At 43.5% G+C, this 19,107-nt stretch overlaps 1 protein-coding gene across 1 annotated transcript in view; it reads right to left on the bottom strand.

The window, feature by feature from the left end:
- Positions 1-13,853, bottom strand: part of Dbt (dihydrolipoamide branched chain transacylase E2) — a 28,853-nt gene extending 15,000 nt beyond the window's left edge. Inside the window, 4 exon segments of the mRNA NM_053312.1 lie at positions 795-976; positions 4,751-4,826; positions 6,518-6,641; positions 13,785-13,853. Of these exon segments, the coding sequence (NP_445764.1) occupies positions 795-976; positions 4,751-4,826; positions 6,518-6,641; positions 13,785-13,835 (433 nt within the window). The 5' untranslated portion in view covers positions 13,836-13,853.
- Positions 13,854-19,107: the final 5,254 nt, after the last annotated feature.

Genomic DNA, 19,107 nt, shown 5'->3' with positions numbered 1-19,107 from the left:
ATCAACCTCCACATGCATGCTCACATACACACATGAGCAAGTACACACACACACACACACACACACACACACACACACACACACACACACTTCACAATTATTGGACTATGACTAACCCTGAAACAGCGCCACACTGAGAAGTGCCATGGAACTTTTAAGGTCGGGGGTGAGTGAGGTGTCCTTAGGTTGTCACTGGTGTGCTCTCTCTCCTGTAAGCCTGGGGCTCTCCCTCCACTCTTGGTTCTCAGAGGTGACGCTTGCTCCTACACAAAATCCTGCTGTGATGTGTCACCACTGGCCATCTGCACAGAGGCCAAGCCAGGGAAGAGTCCAGACATGAACCAATTATCCTACTATATTAGATTTAACTTTTCTAGACTCCAATTTGTGCTCTCACTGACCAATGTTCTGGACCTCAGTCATTAGTCCCTGAGAGTGTCTTGCTTCATTGAACATCAACGTTTCCAGAGGGCAGACATCAGACAATGAGGCCTTACTGAACAGGTTTTTGCTGTGGCATCAGATCAAAAGATAATCAGGTATCATAAAAAACTTTCCAGTTTTCCTAATTTTCTGTTCTAAATCCCCAACCCAGACTCCATAACTTAGAATTATCCTATTTTGAGACAGAGTTTCTCTGTAGCCACAGATAGCTTTAAACTAACAATCTTCCTGCCTGCACCACACAAGGTCTGGGATTCTAAGTGTGTGCCACCATGCCGGGCAGGGACTATTTTATATTGGGATTCAGCAGCAAAAGGAAAGCAGTGATGAATGCCGCCAGAAATACTTACCCTTTAAAGCTTCTGTCTCGATGTCTATCAGTGGTTTCCCCACATAAGCGATATCGTCCAGATTGTAATAGAGCCTCTTAATGACGCCATCGTAACGGCTGGTGATGGTGACAGAGGCCTTGTCACTTTGAACTTCACAGATGCTGTCAAACTGAGACACCGTATCTCCTTCTTTTACATACCTAGAAGAGAGAGGGACACAGACAGACACTTTTACATTAATAGTCATGATTACAAGTCATGCTTGCATGTTTATGTAAATGCCACTTGAAGTTACATCAAAAGCCATCTGCTTCAGCATTGATGCCCGGATGTTGTACTAAGAAATAGTTTAGAAGAGAAAGGCTTTCAGAGTTTCAGACAAATCCCTAACAAATGATAAAAACAACAAAAAAACAAAACAAAACAAAAAACCAAAAAAAAAAAAAAAACTAAACCCTTTATCTCAAGGCTTGAAATTCTTTTTTTTAAGTGATTTGTTTATTCTTATTTTATATGCATTGGTGGTTTGCCTGCATGTATGTCTGTGTGAGAGTGTCAGATCCCCCGGAAGAGGAGTTAGACAGTTGTGAGCTGACATGGAGGTGCTGGGATTTGAACCCATGTCCTCTGGAAGGGCAGCCAGTGCCCTTAGCTGTTGAACCATCTCTCCATTCCTGTTAAATAAGTTCTTAAAACGTTTTATCTGAGAGGTATTTCCTCTTGCTGTATAATACTATGTAATGAGCATCCCTAATTAGAAAATACAAGATCTGAAACTTTTTCTGACCCAACAACCATGCTCAAAATGTTGGATTCTGGATGCTCGAACCCTGAGGCCTCAGCAAGAATTCTGGAACCTGCGATACTAAATCAGAAGTAGTTTTGCTCCTAAACATCTCAGACAAGTTATTTTCAACCTTTATTAGCTTCTGATCAGACTTAAAGAGTCTTAAACACTGGTTTTAGAAGTAAACACAGCGATGATGAGGATGATGGTGATGTCATCAGTAGGCATCCTTTGTGATTCTCGCTTGCCTACTGCAGTTAAAGACTGAGTAAAGTAAAAATGTACTAGAAGGGCTGAACGGCAGATTCTTCTTGGTAGAGGAAAGAACCAATGAATCTGAGGATCGGCCAATTGAGATGTTTTTCCAGCCTGAGGAGTGAAAAGGAAAAAGGAGCAGTGTTCAGAGACCTCTGTGACAATGTCATAGAGCACACTGACACACATGCTGGGGTCCTGGGAGGAAAGGAAGGACAGGGTCAGAATGATGGCTCGAGAAGCTGAGCATGGTCACAGACCTGTGACCCCAGCACACAGATGGCGGAGTCGGGAGGATCATGAATTTGAGGTCAGCCCAGGATACATGGTAAGAACCTCTCTGAAAAAAAAAGAAGGAAAGGAAGGAAGGAAGGAAGGGAGGAAAGAATATTTTAATAAATAACTTTGGGCTGGAGAGATGGCTCAGTGATTAAGAGCATTAACTGTTCTTCCAGAGGTCCTGAGTTCAATTCCCAGCAACCACATGGTGGCTCACAACCATCTGTAATGGGATCCAATGCCCTCTTCTGGTGTGGCAGAGGACAGCTAGAGTGTACTCATATAAATGAAATAAATAAATCTTTAAGAAAAAGAAAGAAAGGAAGAAAGAAAGAAAGAAAGAAAGAAAGAAAGAAAGAAAGAAAGACAGACCTAAATGTTAGGCCCAAAACTGCCTGAGGAGAGCACAGGTAATAGCTTACATGAAATAGGTGTAGGGAAGCCACTGACTGACAAGTGGGACTTCATAAGATAAAAAGGCTACTGCACACCTTGAGAAACAGCCCACTTGGTGAAGAGGATGCCCACAGAACGGGAGAGTATCTTTGCCAGGTAAACATCCGACAGGAGATTAATATCCCAGACATATAAAGGACTCAAAAACAAAGAGTCAAAAAGACAAAACTCATTAAAAAGGGAGTGGGGAATGAGGGGGTGGGTGGGGGTGGGGAGGGCTGGGACCTAAACAGAGAGTTCTTAAAAGTAAAAAACAAAAAGCTAAAAAAAAGTTCATTGTATTAGGAAATGTTCATTATATTAGGAAAATATAAATCAGACCCTGAGGACTCATCTTACAGAAGCCACCATGGCAAAGATCAACAGCACAATCAACAATGAATACTAGAGGAGTGTGGGGCGGTGAGAATCCATTATGCGCACATATCTACAAAATTAATAAGATAGAAAGTAAGAAGTGTTAAAATTTTCTTAGTCTAGAAAGATTAACATTGGTCTTGAAGTAAAGCATCGACAAGTCCTTGGGCGTGTGTGACATTTTTAAGACATTTCATTTTAATCACATGAACGGCCACTGTGAGTTGGGACAGTGACCTGACTCAACATAAGGGTACAGAGAGAGCAGGCTCATCCTCTGCAATCTCGGGGTACCAAGGGTGTGGCACACACACACACACGGAGGCAAGATATTCACAACATGTTAAGTAAAATAAATAAGTCTAAAAGTCTTCTCAAGGCTAGTAGTTGAGAGACGCGGCTCTGGAGAGGACAGGTGAGTCACAAATGGGCAGCTTGCTAGTTTCAGGGCTCACCCCACAGTCACACGGTGCCAGGCAATACACCTGTAAGAAGGCGGCTTACTAACATCCTCTGCTCACAGAGCAGAGAATGCTGAGTACAGAAAACGACATTCACCGGCCTCAGTCTGGATCTTTAAAGAGTATTTGAGCCCTGAACAGTGGCCCATAACGGGGAACCCAGCACTAAGGTAACAGGAGGCTGAGGCAGAAGGATGGCAAGTTTGAGGTTAGCTTGGGCTATAGTGCAAAATCCTATCCTGAGGGGTTAAAAACAAAGAACTATGGTGGGGGAGAAAACTCAGTTCGGTGCCAAGAGGTATTTCTTCCCAGAAGATAAAAGACACAAAGGGATGGAGAATATCAAAGGCAGTAGAGGGTATCAAGCATGTATGTGTGTGCGCGCATGTATGCATGTGTGTATGGGTGTATGTATGTGTGCATGTATGCATGATGAATGTACATGCACATGCATGCATCTACCTATCCACCTATATTATATAACTTTTAAAAGTGTTATTTTAATTGTGGGGGGCCTGTAAGTATGGGGGCACATGTGTGGTTTCCTGTTGAGCTCAGAGGCAGACGAGCTCCCTAGAGGTGAAGCTGCAGGCAGTTGTGAGCAGCCAAATGTAGCTGCCAGGAACTGAACTCAGGACCTCTGGAAGAGCAGCTCAGGCTCTCATGCGCTGAGCCATCACTCAGCCCAGGAGGATTTTTTGCTTTGTGTCTTTCAGGTCAATGTATCTTGTGAGCCCACAAGCGAGGCCTGCCTGTTAGGTAGCATGTCAGGTCCATGGATCACGCCAGGTTGATTAGTAGAGAGTAAGACGATCACTTTAGGAAGGAAAGTGTGAGTTCACACATTAGATTCTTCCAAGTGGGCTGGGCATAACTCGGAGGCGGTGTGTCTAATTTGCAGGCTCGGGGCGCTGGGTTTGATTGTTGTGCTGCCCTGGTTTTATATCAACTTACTATCTCTTAGAAATCAATCTCTTTTTTAGCTGCAGTAAAGAATAGACGGTTCCATGATTTTTTTTTAAAAGAGAAAGTAACGAGGACTGGAGAGATGGCTGAGCCATTAAGGGCACAGGCTTCACTTCCCGGCACCCATGTGGTTGCTCACAGCCACCTGTGAAGCCAGTTCTAGGGGATTCTTTACCCCGTTTTGGCCTCTGAGGGCATCAGGCATGTGCACAGTGTACAGACACACACACAGGCAAAACACGTATACATAAAATAAAGTAGCAATCATTAATGGATCACATCGAGGAAAGTTATCTGTGGAATGACTACTTTGCCAGCACATTATTAGCAAAGAAGTTTCTCAATTTGCGTCTTACTTTTTGTACATTCAAGTAATTTCCCATTGACTTACGATTACTCTGAGACTAACTTACCATTCTTTAATGGTTACTTCTCGAATCCCTTCTCCGATGTCGGAGAGTTTGAATTGAACAACCTGTCCCTGGAGCACTTCAAAAACAAATGGGGAAAGATCGCATTAAATATGTATTACCAGTAGATGCTTTAATTGCTAAAATCAGAGTATGTTCTCCAGCAGAGGCAGAAACTGATCCATCCTATAGACAACAAACCGACAAATCAGTCAAACAAAAAACCCCAAACCAAATAAATACCCCAGCATCTTATAACTTTAAAAAGCATAAACACTAAAGGTTTACAGAAATTACTCCAAGACACAGACCCACAGCCACAGAACTTACGTTTTCCAACTTCCCAGTTATGTCCTTTGATAGGGTTATGTCTCTCCTAAGAAGGTCCTGACCGCCGGAAACAATACTGATGCACAAAAAATGGCCTACTTACTGTTCTTTGTTCTTCTGAGACAGGGCCTCACTATGTAGCCCTGGCTGCCCTGGAAATCGATATTTAGACCAGGTTGGTCCCTAATTGAGGTCTGCCTGCCTCTGCCTTCCATATGCTAGGATTACAGGCATGCACTACCATGCCTAAAAATTCCTAATATGACCAAATCAGGTGCTACAAAGTTACCTGGCTTCTCTCTCAGCCTTTCTTGAATTGCTCTGCTTGGCCTCATACTAATTTTGGCAATCTGTTCTAATCTTCTGGCTCCTTCTCATTCTCTGACTCGTTCTGTCTTTACCCATGTCTACCTTGTTCTTTCTGTATCCCGTCTCCGTAAAACTGTCCCAGGAAAACTGCCTCCTTTCCCTTTTTTCTCTTTTTCTCATTTTTTCTGTGGTGTTTTTTTAAGTAGCCTCTCTTTCTTCTCATGAGAGTTGGACATATCCTATTCTATCAAATCTTTCTCTTAGTAAACAACACACTCTTGGGTGTAATCGAATATCTTTCAACACACTCACACACACAAACACACATATGTTCCACCCATACAATTACTAAAATAAATTACTATACATATTTGGTGCTAGGGATAAAACACATATGTAGTATACAAATGTGTGCATACATAAATAGATACAACTCTCACCAAAACCAACGGTGACTGTAAAGTTTACATTGTCTGTGACTACTGAGGGTGACATACAAAAGCATGGAAAGTTGGGCAGAATCTGCCTAGAATTTCTGCTTTTCACTGTCAGCACACACTAAGGCCCCTGGCCCTGCCAGAGGCTTAAGTAAGTAATGAAGCCGAGGGCTTTTGTCAGGGCTCTCAAAAGACTAGAAAAAAGCCTTATGCCTTTGCCAAATCTAATACTTGAGGCCTCACGTTATTTACAGAGCCTGGGCAACTGGGAAAGGTAAGCAGGTAAAAGCCAGGGAACTGTCTGCTCGGGCAGAACTCGGCTCGGGCAGGGTGATTACGTCATGTCGTTGTAACAGCAGATTGTTTCACTCTCCAACAGAATGGTTTTGCACAAGGGTTTAAAGATGATTCTATTAGGTCAACGATTTACCTTAACTCAGGAGGTCACATCAGTGCTAATGATTGCACCTAGAAAATCAGAGAATGAACAACAGATGACCGGGTATAACCCAGCCTCAACTGTAAAAAGACTCAAGCATTACGGGGAAACTACGGAGCAGAGTGGGACAGGAAATCGGAGCGGATAGAGGTGGGAGAGCGATGCTAGAAATACAGGGTCAACTTTTTTACTTTGGTTAAGTCTTCAGTTACTAAGAAAAAGAATCGATAAAGATAAGGACACTGTTTGACTCACCGGCTGCTGTTCTCAGGGAGTGACGTGGCTGACTGGACTTGAGCAATGGATAACCCACAGAGCACACGTGTTGTGGCTTCAAAATGTGTACGTTATTATATGTTTGAAAATAGCGAACACAGGTCTACCAAAGAGAAAAGAGAACAAAGAGGAATTTAAGGATCTCCAGAGGTGGGGAGTGAGTGAAGCTTATTGGCAGAGTGTGTATGCCATATGTAGGAAGCTGAGGGTTACCTGGCCTACCCCACCAAGTAAACGTGTGCACTACTTTAATGGCTGTTTAAGTACCGAAATTCATTTAGTTCTGCTTTAGGCTAATGCTCATGTCCATAATGGATTATCTAGGCAAGTCCAGGGTCCAGCAGGAATGGATACAGGTTCAGAAGCAGGAACAATGAAAGCTGGTGAAACTGACTGTTTTCTAAACTACTCCTGTTCCAGGAACCAAAGAACCCAGACTCTACCATAGAGAAACCAGAGGCTGAAGTCATTACTCCCACAGAGTCACATAAGTTCGCATGTTTAAAACCATTGTCCTGGGCTGGAGGGATGGCTCAGTGGTTAAGAGCACTGGTTGCTCTTCCAGAGGTCCTGAGTTCAATTCCCAGCAACCACATGGTGGCTCACAACCATCTGTAATGAGATCTGATGCCCTCTTCTGCTGTGCATGAAGACAGCTATAGTGTACTCATAAAAATAAAATAAATCTTTGAAAAAAACCCCAACAAAACATTGTCCTAAATTCTTCACATACTTAGGTCGTTCCATTTTCTGAAGTAACGCTATGAAGGAAACCTGGGTCTGCAGAGGTAGCTCAGTGGCAAAGCACTTGGCTAACATGCATGGGCCCCTAGTTCATCCTCAGGAGTGCAGAAACAACCACCACCACCAAAAACCTCCATTCACAGTGGTGATGTGCATCGAAGACAATGAAGCTCATATATTAAGTCCCAAAGTTTTGCTTTTCCATGTTTGTTTTTCCTCTCAGTACTGGGGTGGGGGGGTGGGGCTTGGCATGCCCAAATGGCTTTTCTTTCTTTATAAGTAATATTAATTCTTTTTATTATGTGTACGAGTGTTTGCCTATATGCATCTCTGTGTACTATGCGCGTGCCCGTTATCCAGAGAAGTCAAGGTGTTGAATCCTCTGGAGTTACAGATAGTTGTGAGCTGTGATGTGGGTACTGGGAACTGAAACCCAGCACTCTGGAAAAACAGCCAGTGTTCTTAACTACAGAACTGCTTTTCAGCCCTCTCATTGGTTTAATTATATTAATTTATAGTCTGTTAACTATTTTTAAAATGCCTTGATGAGTCAAAACATGTTAGGCCTAAATACACTCAATTTGATATATCAAAACCTAAGTATCCTTGTACTTTATTCTTAAAGTTATCCTTTCAATGTTATTAATACCCATTAACTACACCTTTTAAACATAAACAACAATGATTTCTAGCCTTTTTGTTTTTGAGAATACTGGTAGGCATGTTAAGCTTCCGTTTACATATGAGTTACTTTTTCCTAGAGAATATCACAGTAGTTGTGTATATTAGTTATTTGGGGTGCGGAAACAGGTCTCCCTGTACTGCCCAGGTTAGTTTTGAACACTGTTGCTCAAGTGGTCTTCCTGCCTCAGTCTCTCAGAAAACTGGGACTATAGGCACATGCTAACACAATTTTACAAGTCATATTTTAATATGTATTTATAAATAAGGATTTTATTTTTTTTCTAAAAGCAACTAAAATAACATTAAAAGTCTGACTACAGAATATATTTAAGTTCCTATTTATTTGTTTTATTTTCTGTGTATTAGTGGTTTGCTTGCATGTATGTATATCACATGCGTGCCTGGTACCTGTACAGGACAGAAGGGGGAGTTGGATCCCTGGGAACAGGAGTTAAGATGATTGTGAGCTACTGTGTGGGGGCTGGGAACCAAACTAAGGTCCTCTGCAAGAGTCCTAAGAGCTCTTAACTGTTGAGCCATCTCTCTAGCTCCTAGATTTAAATTCCTGAGTGGCAGTTATTTCTGATTTCTGAAGGCAAACAAAAACTGATGGTTTCTTTCTTAAGTTACGTATCTTGTCTTCACCTTAAAGAGCTCAATCATCTCTTTCCTCCCAAAGTATGTGTGTGCACATGCACATGTCTGCATGTTCTCATGTGTAGAGGTGCACATATGTGTGCTTATGGAGGCCGGAGGTTGACATTGACTACCTTCTAATGGCAGTCCACCTTATATGATTTAGCAGAGACTCTCACTGAATCCAGAGCTAACCATTTCAGTTAGTCTGGCTAGCCATCTTGCTCTGGGAATTTCTTGTTTCTACCTCCTACATGTGATTATAGGCAGTCTCCCATGTCCACCTGATAGCTTACTTTTATAGTACCTATATTTACATTTTTAATTTTACTATTGTGTCTGTGTGTGTCTGTATGTCTATGTTGAATGTGTAATGTGAGTGCATATACATGGAGGGCAGAGAATAACTCTCAGGAGTCCGTTCTCTCCTGCCATTTTGTTTTAAGGCAGGGTCTCTCCTGTTGTTTCTGCCTAGCTGTGTACTCCGGGCTAGCTCTCTAGCAAGCTTCTGGGCTATTTTCCTCTCTCTGTCTCTCATTTAGCCATAGATTGCTGGAATTACAAACGTACGTGATCAGATCCAGCTTTTGACAGGTTCCGATGATGGAACTCAGGTCCTCAGACCAGTGTGGCAAGTGCCTTTCCCGGACGAGCTACCTCACCAGGCTCTAATGCCTAGATTTGATCCATATTAAGAGGAAAGTTTAGGAGCCACAAAGCCTTACATCATTTAAGTTGACAAAGCTGAGCCGATATTGACAGGACTCTCTTCTCCAAACGCCCTGATTTATTTGTTCTTCCTTTCTCCCTCAACATTCTCAGCCCTGGCTCTTGGTCAACAAAAAGAGAAGTAACCACCTCTGCTTCTTCAGATATAACATGCAGAGGGGCTTAATGGAGATTATGATTTAATTTTATTAATTTAACATATTTCGAGATCTAAAACTTTTGAAGAAAACTAACCCACAGAAGGTTCTCCCTTCAGTAACACAGCTCTTACTGAGGAACTACTAATAGATTGGAGGGTCACACACTGCCCAGTTGAAGAAGCGCTGTGCACTATGTGCACCATGTTCCAGGTGCTCGAAGCTTTCATAAACGTTCCCTTCTGTCCAGCTCACATTATCTCCTGGAAGATATACCTGATTGCCATCACAGGAGAAGGTGACAGAGAAGTTATTTGTTCTGGGTCACACTGCAATTAAGTGGCAAAATTAAGCTCTAAAGCCAAGTAAGCTTGACTTCAAAACTCAGGCTCTTCTTGACCCATCGCGCTGCCAGGAGAAAGAGCCCTTTCTTTCCACGCTATAATCTAGGAGAGACGATTCTTTCTTTTCTCCAAAGCATGCTCATGTGTGCTCTTGTTAGTTATAATAAGAAATTACAGGCCAAAGAAGTAGTTGTGGGGAAGGCGCTTATGTGGTGAAGTGGAGGAGGGTTAGCGTGACCTTGGAGAAGACTTAAATGGGCCTTGCACACCGAGCATGAATAATAAGGACACTTCTAAGGCACAGGAAATGATGTAAACACCAAAACTGCAGCAGGAATTTGATTAGCAGTGCTGAAGGAGCAGGAAGAAGCTTGATTTGGTAACCGGATTTGTAAAGGAAAGCAGTGTGTACTCGAAATGGTGGCTGGATCTGAATGGCAGGACGAGTGGGGATATATGCATTGGAGGGTAGGAGTGCCACTAGAGATAGGATGAGGAAACAGTCTACTAATAACTCACAGGATAGGTTACTATAGTTAAAGAAAGAGGCCAAGGCAGGATTGTAGTTGTTGACACAAGAAACACGGGTTCCTGAATGACCTAATCAACAGGGACTGAGAAAGGGCAGCCGAGTCACAATATTACATAAAAAAAAGGCAACTGGATGGCTTTGACAAGAAAGAGAGGTGAGATTAAAAGGTTAGCAAAAGCGAAAAGATTAAAAGACAATACAAAGGAGGAAAAATGAAATTTTAAACCAGAGGAGGCATATCCCCTGTCCCCACTGAATCATACTAGTTAAAAGTAGAGGCCAGGTGGTAGTGGCTTTTTTTAATCCTGGGACTGGAACCCAGAGGCAGGCAGATTTCTGTGAGTTCAAGGTCAACCTAGTCTACAAAGGGAGTTCTAGGGTTGGGGATTTAGCTCAGCGGTAGAGCGCTTGCCTAGCAAGCGCAAGGCCCTGGTTCGGTCCCCAGCTCTGGAAAAAAAGAAAAAAACAAACAAACAAAAAAAAAAAAAGGGAGTTCTAAGACAACCAAGGTTATACAAAGAAACTATCTCAAAAACAAAAACCAAACAACAAAAGAAAAAAGGTAAAACAAAAACTTCTTTTTCTGAGTCATTCAACAAACATTTATGGGCTGTGGTTCCATACAGAAGGAGACACACGTGATTCCTGTCCACATGCACTGTCCAGCAGAATGAAAGATAAAGCAAAGTGCACAGGCCATTAACACAGTCGCAGAGGATGTTCTAAGGGGACCTGGCTGGAGAGAGTCAGCTTGAAGTGAGACTGGAGATTGAGTGGGAGTAACCCAAGAGAGGAGAAGTGTTGCAGATGAGGCAAGAGTCTTTGAGGCAGAGGAAATATGTGAGCAAAGGTCTGGAATCAAGAGAGCACAGTGTGTACGCTGGTAATTGTTTCATAGAGTTCTCTGTGCAGTAAGTGGGGACACTGTCAGGGCTGGGGCTGGAGTGAGGTGTGTGTGTGTGTGTGTGTGTGTGTGTGTGTGTGTGTGCACACTCTAATCTCTTTTTCATTGCTGTCTATAATCAATGCCCAGTTAAGTGGTTAGAATAATAATAAAAAATCAATTACTTTCAAGATAAAGGTATGGTACTGGTGATCATGCAGTTAGGTGAAATAAACTATATTCACAAAGGCAGATGTCGAATGCTGTCTCGTGTCAAATTTAAGAACGGATGCATGGAAGAGGAACAATTAAGGATGTGGCAAAGGAAATCAAGAGTGGGCGATAAGAGATAGTAACATGTAGAATAAACAGGTCTTCGATAAAGAATGATGCTTGAGGGGTCAGAGAAGCCAGATCATAAATTTCCTCAGTCATGCAGCTTTGGGACATTTTTTTAAAAGATTACTCTTAAACAAGAACATGGCATAATCTAATGTGTGCCTCATTTTATAAGATCATTATGGCGGGCCTGTGGGAAATGAACTACAAAAGAGGCCGATCAGAGGCAAGAGACCCAATTAGGGAAGACTAAGACATCTGTAATTAAGAGCAAGGTGGCAAATAGGAGCTAGAGTTCCTCAGAGTGGGAAGCTAGAATCAAGAGAAACAGGTTTGAAGGGTCTATTCTGGAGCCCAGAGTCTGTATCCCTGAGGCATTATGGCACAGTGTGAGATGGCTAAAGGCTAGCTTTTCCAAGCTCCCCTGTGCTGACAGTAGCCATGCAAAAGTTGCTGGTTGTACCCTTCCTCCGTCCTGCCTTAAATACCCAGTGAGTTGTTGCAGCTCCCTTATGGCCATCAATGTATGGGAAAGGTCAAATGAACTAATGAAATGTCAGCCCAGATAATGACAGCCATGTATGTCACCTGTAGTCTATATGCACACATGGTGTCCTGTTCATTCACTGGATTTGTGTTACCTGCACCTCATATTGTGCAACGGCATCTCTTGGACAGCAGAATATATGACCTATTTGGAGGACTAGAGAATGCCAGGGAACCATTAGCACAGCTGGTGACTATACGCAAAGGAGTAGGAGAGAGAATGCAGGAAGTAGGGAAGTGCAGAGGGCCAAAGCCAGGGATTTTTTGTTGCCATTGTTGTTGTTGGAAGTAGTCACACATCACTTAATGATAGGTCTGTGTGACACATGCTTGACTCATGCTTACATACACCAACGGCTTCACGTATTGCCCACCTAAGCTATAGGCTAGCTCTGATACTACAAACCTGTCCGGCATGTCACTGTACTAAACACTGTGGGCAACTGTCACGCCATGGTGTCTGTGTATCCGCACACAGCGAAAGATGGAAAAGGTCATGGGAACTTTTCAGAACTAATGGGAGAACTGTTGACGAAGTCTTTGCGTGGTACTTAGAAGCTGGAAAGGAAAAAAAGGGCAGTGGAATCAACAGCTGCGGGTGGAAGGTGAGGAATATCGGTAAGCTGGTGTCTCAGAGTGAGAGGGAGAGCTCTCAGAAGGGTTGCCAATAATACCTAGTAAGGCGCTGCTGACAGAAGTACTCTTCTGCTGCCCAGGTCCTACTTCTTTTACAGTCTCCTTACTTACTACCCTCCAGGAATTCCTCTCTGAGCCCCACTCCTCCACAGGTGTCCACCCCCAAGTGTCACAGTAGCTCTGAGCACTTGCTCCATAATAGCACTTCTCTCTAAAGCCGTGGCTTTCTGTCTCTCCTTGCTTCCCTCCTCCTGTTCTCCTTTACTAGGTTACAATCTCAGGAGGAAAGGGATGATGGCTGTCTGCTATAGTGATATGCCCAGTGCCCAATACACACAGCAGGCTGGAAAAAGGTGTGAGAGAACAGGAGGCCACCACTAAAGGAACATCTTGGGAAATGGGTGAAGTCGGTATCCAAGAAGTTATGAAATTAGGAAGAAACAGGATACTTAATGGGATACATCCACGGTTGTTGCTAAAAGCCTGTGAGTGAGGACGAACTGCAAATGGGGGTGGTATATCAATGATAAAAAGTTGGAACGACATGTACTGTGGACTAAGGAGAGAAGTGCAGCCCCGGCTGAATCCCAAGCTAGAGGGTACAGACTTCCTTTTCTCTTCCTCTACACTGAAAATTGCCTGAGGTCACGTTAATAGTGCCAGCGTCTGGTGCACAGTGGGTACTAAACAAATCCCAAAAGAATATATCACTGTATCTGCAGTGCCTATCACAGTGCCTGATATCTAGAAAGTACTCAAGCAAAGTTAAGCAGGTGAAAGGCCAGGATGTGGGTACCGCTGGAAGGAAAGTTAGTCGCCCAAAGCTAATCGCCAGAGAATCGCGCCCGGGGACGGGAAAGGAGTGAGTTTCCAGCCTTACTGGCGCGCCACCTTCTCTGCGCTTCTGATTTGCATGCATCCTTCCATCACTTGCTCACAGGACGCGAGACATTCGGAAAAGAAAGCAACACACCACTCCAGGTAACATCTACCAAATCACTCCTTCCCAACCTTAGACCTATCCAATCCTGCTTACCAATCTGACAGCGTTCCGGCTCCAGGTCCCCAGCACACGCGCTGCAGCCATCTTACTCCGGAAATAGCCACCAGCACACAGACGCCTCCTCCAGGCGACCAATCTCAAGAAGCGAGACGCACCTCCCTGAGCAGCCAATAGGAGAGAAGGAACGAGCCTCCCACCCAGCGGCCAACCAGGGCGCGGGGCGGCGCCCACTGAATCCCCCCAGGCGAGGTGTAAAAGGAGTGAGGGAGAGAGAGGGTACAAATGGGGAGGAGATCAGCTCAAATAGCCAGGTTTGGGGGTGTTAAGTACACGCGCACCAACAATAAATCTTTTTAGTTCAGATAATGGAGAGAAATCATGTTTAGGAGCTGTAGAGACATGTGTTCAGTCTCCAGCACGAGTATCAGGTAGCTCCTAACAGCCTGCAATTCTCGTTCCAAGGATCCGACGCTCTCTTCTGGCCATCTCCGAGCACCTGCATGCATGTGCTGTACGAGCATACAGTTGCACCCACACATATATAAATAAGGTTGTTTTTTTTTTTTTAAAGGACTATGTTAAGGGCACACAAGAAGGGGCATTAATTGAAGATCTGAGGGGTCAGTAGCAAATTGTCCTTTCTGGTGTTGTGCTGTAACTGCAATAAGGGCAGAAAAATAGGATGTTTCTCTATTTTGAAGCACTCACTGCTTTTTCCTAAGTCCACACAGGAACACTTCTCCGTGATTAGGAATTCCTCCTCCCGTGTAGTGTCCTTGAGACTGTTGAAATTGACTTCTCACATCTAAAATAAGCAAGTCGTCAGGGCTGGAGAGTTGGCTCAGTGGTTAAGAGCACTGACTGCTCTTTCAGAGGTCCTGAGTTCAAATCCCAGCAGTCACATGGTGGCTCACAACCATTTATAATGAGATCTGATGCCCTCTTCTGGCGTGTCTGAACACAGTGACATAAATAAGTAAATAATAAATAAATAAATAAATAAATAAATAAATAATAAACCATGTCATCAATTTGTCTTTGAGTCTTAGAGAACGGGGTCAGAAGCAACAGCCCCGTTTAAGAAACCCCATCACAAGGGGCTGGGGATTTAGCTCAGTGGTAGAGCGCTTACCTAGGAAGCGCAAGGCCCTGGGTTCGGTCCCCAGCTCCGAAAAAAAGAACCAATAAAAAAAAAAAAAAGAAACACATCACAAATGTATAATTTATGATTGCCCCTTGAAGAAATGTCAAATTGAGCTCAAATGGAATGGGTAAAGGAAACATCTGAAACCCGGCACTGTGAGGGTGCATGTGGGTAGGGAAGGCAGAGCTTCACATTGTGAATCAAAGATCAGTCAACAACAACAACCACCACCAAAGCAAGAGGGATAGAGAATGAGGGAACTAGGACTTTCTTTAATAGGTGGTATATAAATGTATTTCACTTGCCCTGGCCTCTTAGAGAGAATAAAAATCTGCAACAATGTTTAAGGGGTTAGAGAGAATGAAACCGAAGGAAATAGGGGGCGATATAAATCCTCAGCACTGGAAAGTCAGTGTTTGTGAAACCAAAATCTCAGGTTATTCACAAGCTGTTTAACTTTACACAGATGCACTATTTTTGTCAGTCTGTGTAACACACATACATCTATGGTAGGCAATGAATATAAATCATTGCCTTTAACAGAAAACCTGCAATAGCCAGATGTGGTGACGAAAGCCTTTGATCCCAGAGGAAGATAGATCTTTGTGAATTTGAAGCCAGCCAGGACAACAAAGTGAATTCCAGTATAGCCAGGGCGGTGAAACAGAGAAACCTTGCCCCTCAAATTGCAATAATCAGAAGAACCTGATTTTAAAAACTTGTCCCATTAAACTTTTTATAGGCACATTGAATAGGCTTCATGATCTTCTATGCTCCTGCTTGTTTACCAAGAGACAGGAGTTGTTCCTATCAAGTGGAGAATCAGCTCTTGACAGATACTATGTAACTTTCTTCCTTTCAGGTTTCACTTAATTCTATCTTACTTTTAGGAAACAACTAGTTTATCCTCATACCTCAGTAGATCCTGTTTCCATATTTGATTATGTTCTTATCTTTGTTTGTAGTCGGGTTTTGGAACCTATTTACTAGATCAGAATGGTGTATCGCTAACTAGTGCCAAGTGATGCAATTTTTGACTCCAACTGTGTTTTGGTTAGTGAGACTAAGAGGGAGGGAGGGGCCCAGAGAAGAAAAGGAGGGGCCTAGGGAAGAAGGGAGGGAGGGACCCAGAGAAAAAAAGGAGGGGCGGGGAGGAAGGGAGGGAGATAGTAAGACAGAGACAGACACTGTAAACTGAACCTAGGGCCTTGTGCAAGCTAAGCAAGCCCCCTACCATGACTACTGAGCCTCATTTCCAGCCTTCTGCTTCTCTAGCTACTAGTTTTATTTTGAGACAGGATCTCAACAAATTGTCTGGGTGGCCATGAAGTTATGATTATGCTTCTCCCCCTCCAGACTGCTTAGTATCTGAACCACCAAGCCTAGTTAAAAAAAAATGTGATTTTACAGAATAACTTGTCTAGCAGCTGAGAGTGGGAGTTTCTCATCTGACAGTTTTAAAAATATTTACCGATTCAATAGTATTATGGTGTTAATGTTTATTAATTATTAATATAGTTGAACAGGTACCACATGCTTCTTGGTTCCCCCCACCCCAACCCCTACCTGTCACGTCTCACTGTGTAGCCCTGGCCTGGAACTGGTGTGTACTCCAAGATTCTAGAGATCTCTTTACCTTTGTTGGGTAAAGGCATTGCTACTACACCAACCCTGGTTATTGAGTTTCAAATGCTTCCTTCATGCTTTTAACTGTTTCCTCTTCGTTGTGTGTATTCATTTTTCATTGTTTTCTTATTAATTCTTTTTTTTTTGGACAGGGCTTTACATAGCACCCCATCCTTGAGTACACACCATTGTGGCCAAAAACCAAACCAAACCAAACCAAACCAAACCAAACCAAACCACACCAAACCAAACCAAACCAAACATACCAACCAACAAAAAGACCTGTTGGGCTTGCTAGGCAAACCCTATTAAACCGATTTACACACCAACCTTCCTGTTGACTTTTTTTGTTGACTTGAGTAGGGACCTCTAAACTACACAGTAACTTCTATAAAAATGAGATTCTCTGCTATCCTTTGGTTTGACAATTTCTAGTTCTCATGCACACAATAACCTGAAAGTTCTAACTTCGATGATCTTGTAGGGCTTTTGTTGTTAACTTTTTATGACATAGGTGTTATTTCTGCTCTGGAACTTTCGTAAATAATACTGCTTTTGAGACTTTAGACAAACTTTTGTGAAGACACATTTTCTTTCTTTCATTCTTCCAACCTGAGAGGAATTCCTGGGAAAATCCCAGTTCCAAGTGTCTCTGTAACCTGCACCACTCCTGCAATGTGGTTTACAATATCACTTACAGTTTTTGGGCTAGTTTCTACATCATACTTCTATTTGTCCACTTCCTTCTACCACCAAATTTACAGCAGGAGTTCAGCATTAGAAAGTGTGATGGTTTACCTATGCTCATCCCAGGGAGTGGCACTATTAGAAGGTTGGCCTTGGAGTAGGTGTGTCACTGTGGGGTGGGCTTGGAGACCCTCCTCCTAGCTGCCTGAGGATGCTCAGTCTGCTCCTGGCTTCCTTTGGATGGAGATGTAGGATATTCAGTTCCTCCTGCACCATGCCTGCCTAGGTGCTCTCACCTTGATGACAATGGACTGAACCTCTGAACCTGCAAGCCAGCCCCAGTCAAATGTTGTCCTTTATAAGACTTGCCTTGGTCATGGTGTCTGTTCACAGCAGTAAACCCTAAGACAGAAAACGAAAGTGTAGGCTGGCCTGAGACTGTAGCAGTTTGGTACTGTGTTTACTTGGCATGCATCAAACCTCACATCAGTCTCCGGCACTGTGATAAGTAAAGATGAAAAGGAAAAGCTTTCTTCAGAGGCTGCTACATTTATGCAATAGGATTCTAATGTGGATGATAATCAAGGCGCCACAGGGAGGATGGCAGCTCCCCATAGGACCCAGGCTGAGTTCTCAATACCTACTTGGTGGCTCACAATCCTGTGATTCCAGTCACAGGGATGTCAATACCCTCTTTAGGCCTCTGTGGCCTGTGCACAGATGTTCGTGTAGACAATATGCCCACACAAAAATGATACTTAAATAATGTTTAAAAAGCACAACATTTATATTCAGTCCCACAGCAGCCTTGCTTCAATGTCTCATTATTTCCTGTCTGTAAAATTACATCACGGGTATCTCCTTTTCTTAGGCTCTTAGGCCTCTAATTCATCTTCTGTATACTGTACGGGGCTTGTGCCTCTCCCTTTAGTTAGCAGACCATGAGACAATGATGTTTCTCTGAATCTCATGTTGAGGAAAAGCTGGGGTTCCTGAGCCAGGCAGAGGGCAAGTTTGTCTTCCAGGAAGAGATTTTTACAGTTCTGAAAGCTGTTAGACCACTTTGCAGAAGAAATTGAGTCAATGACAGGTCTGTTTTGGCCTGGACCACACCTAGATTAGGACCTTTGACTTACTTGTGCATCAGGACCCTGAAGATAGACTAGGTTTATTTCCTTCTCTTCCCAATGGAACCACACAACACATCTCTTCTTTCTGCTTTTCACTATTATCTATTTCTTGGATTGGCTACTGAGAAGACGTTGGCTAAATCTACTTTATTATGGCTGCCAGAGGCCAGGTTCTGACGGTAACATTTCAAATAACCATACAACCATAGCTAGCATTCCAAATCTCAACTATGAGAACTTCCCTGATTAGTATCTTGGGGCACGTTCCAGATTGGTTTAAGTAATCTATGTGCTTCCGGAATATTGTGTTAATACAGTATCGAGATTAGGCGACAGTGATGTTTCATCACACAATTCAGACTCATTTCCCAGTCTTCGAGGTACCCGAGGATGCTGGAGAAAGCAGAGCTACACGTGATTGTGGAGATAAAATACCTGCCCGAGGGAAAACTGAAGAATATACCTGTTGGGAAAAGAGCTTCTGGAGCCTGAAGGTTTGGCTGTGTCACCCCCTTGTGGCCAGGCCAGTTCCCTGCTAGTTTGGGTAGAATACAGGTAGCTATCGCCTGCGCAGCCTCCTTGAGCGCTGGGCGGAGCGCATGCGTACAGCTGGGGCCCGTCCACATAGGAATTCGTTCCCACAGCTACAGTTTCCCGGGAGGCTCTAGTACTTTCTCCTTCCGGCGAACTCGGCCCGGAAGAGCAGTGTCGGGACTGCGGGCTTGCCGGCGCCTGGTCTTTTTCCCGTTGCAGCAGGGGCGTGGCTACT

This window comes from Rattus norvegicus, chromosome 2 (assembly GCF_021556685.1).
Source record: "Rattus norvegicus strain SHRSP/BbbUtx chromosome 2, alternate assembly SHRSP_T2T, whole genome shotgun sequence".
Lineage (NCBI taxonomy): Eukaryota > Metazoa > Chordata > Mammalia > Rodentia > Muridae > Rattus > Rattus norvegicus.
Note: the sequence above shows the minus strand (reverse complement) of the source record. Positions and strands in the feature narration are given on the sequence as shown.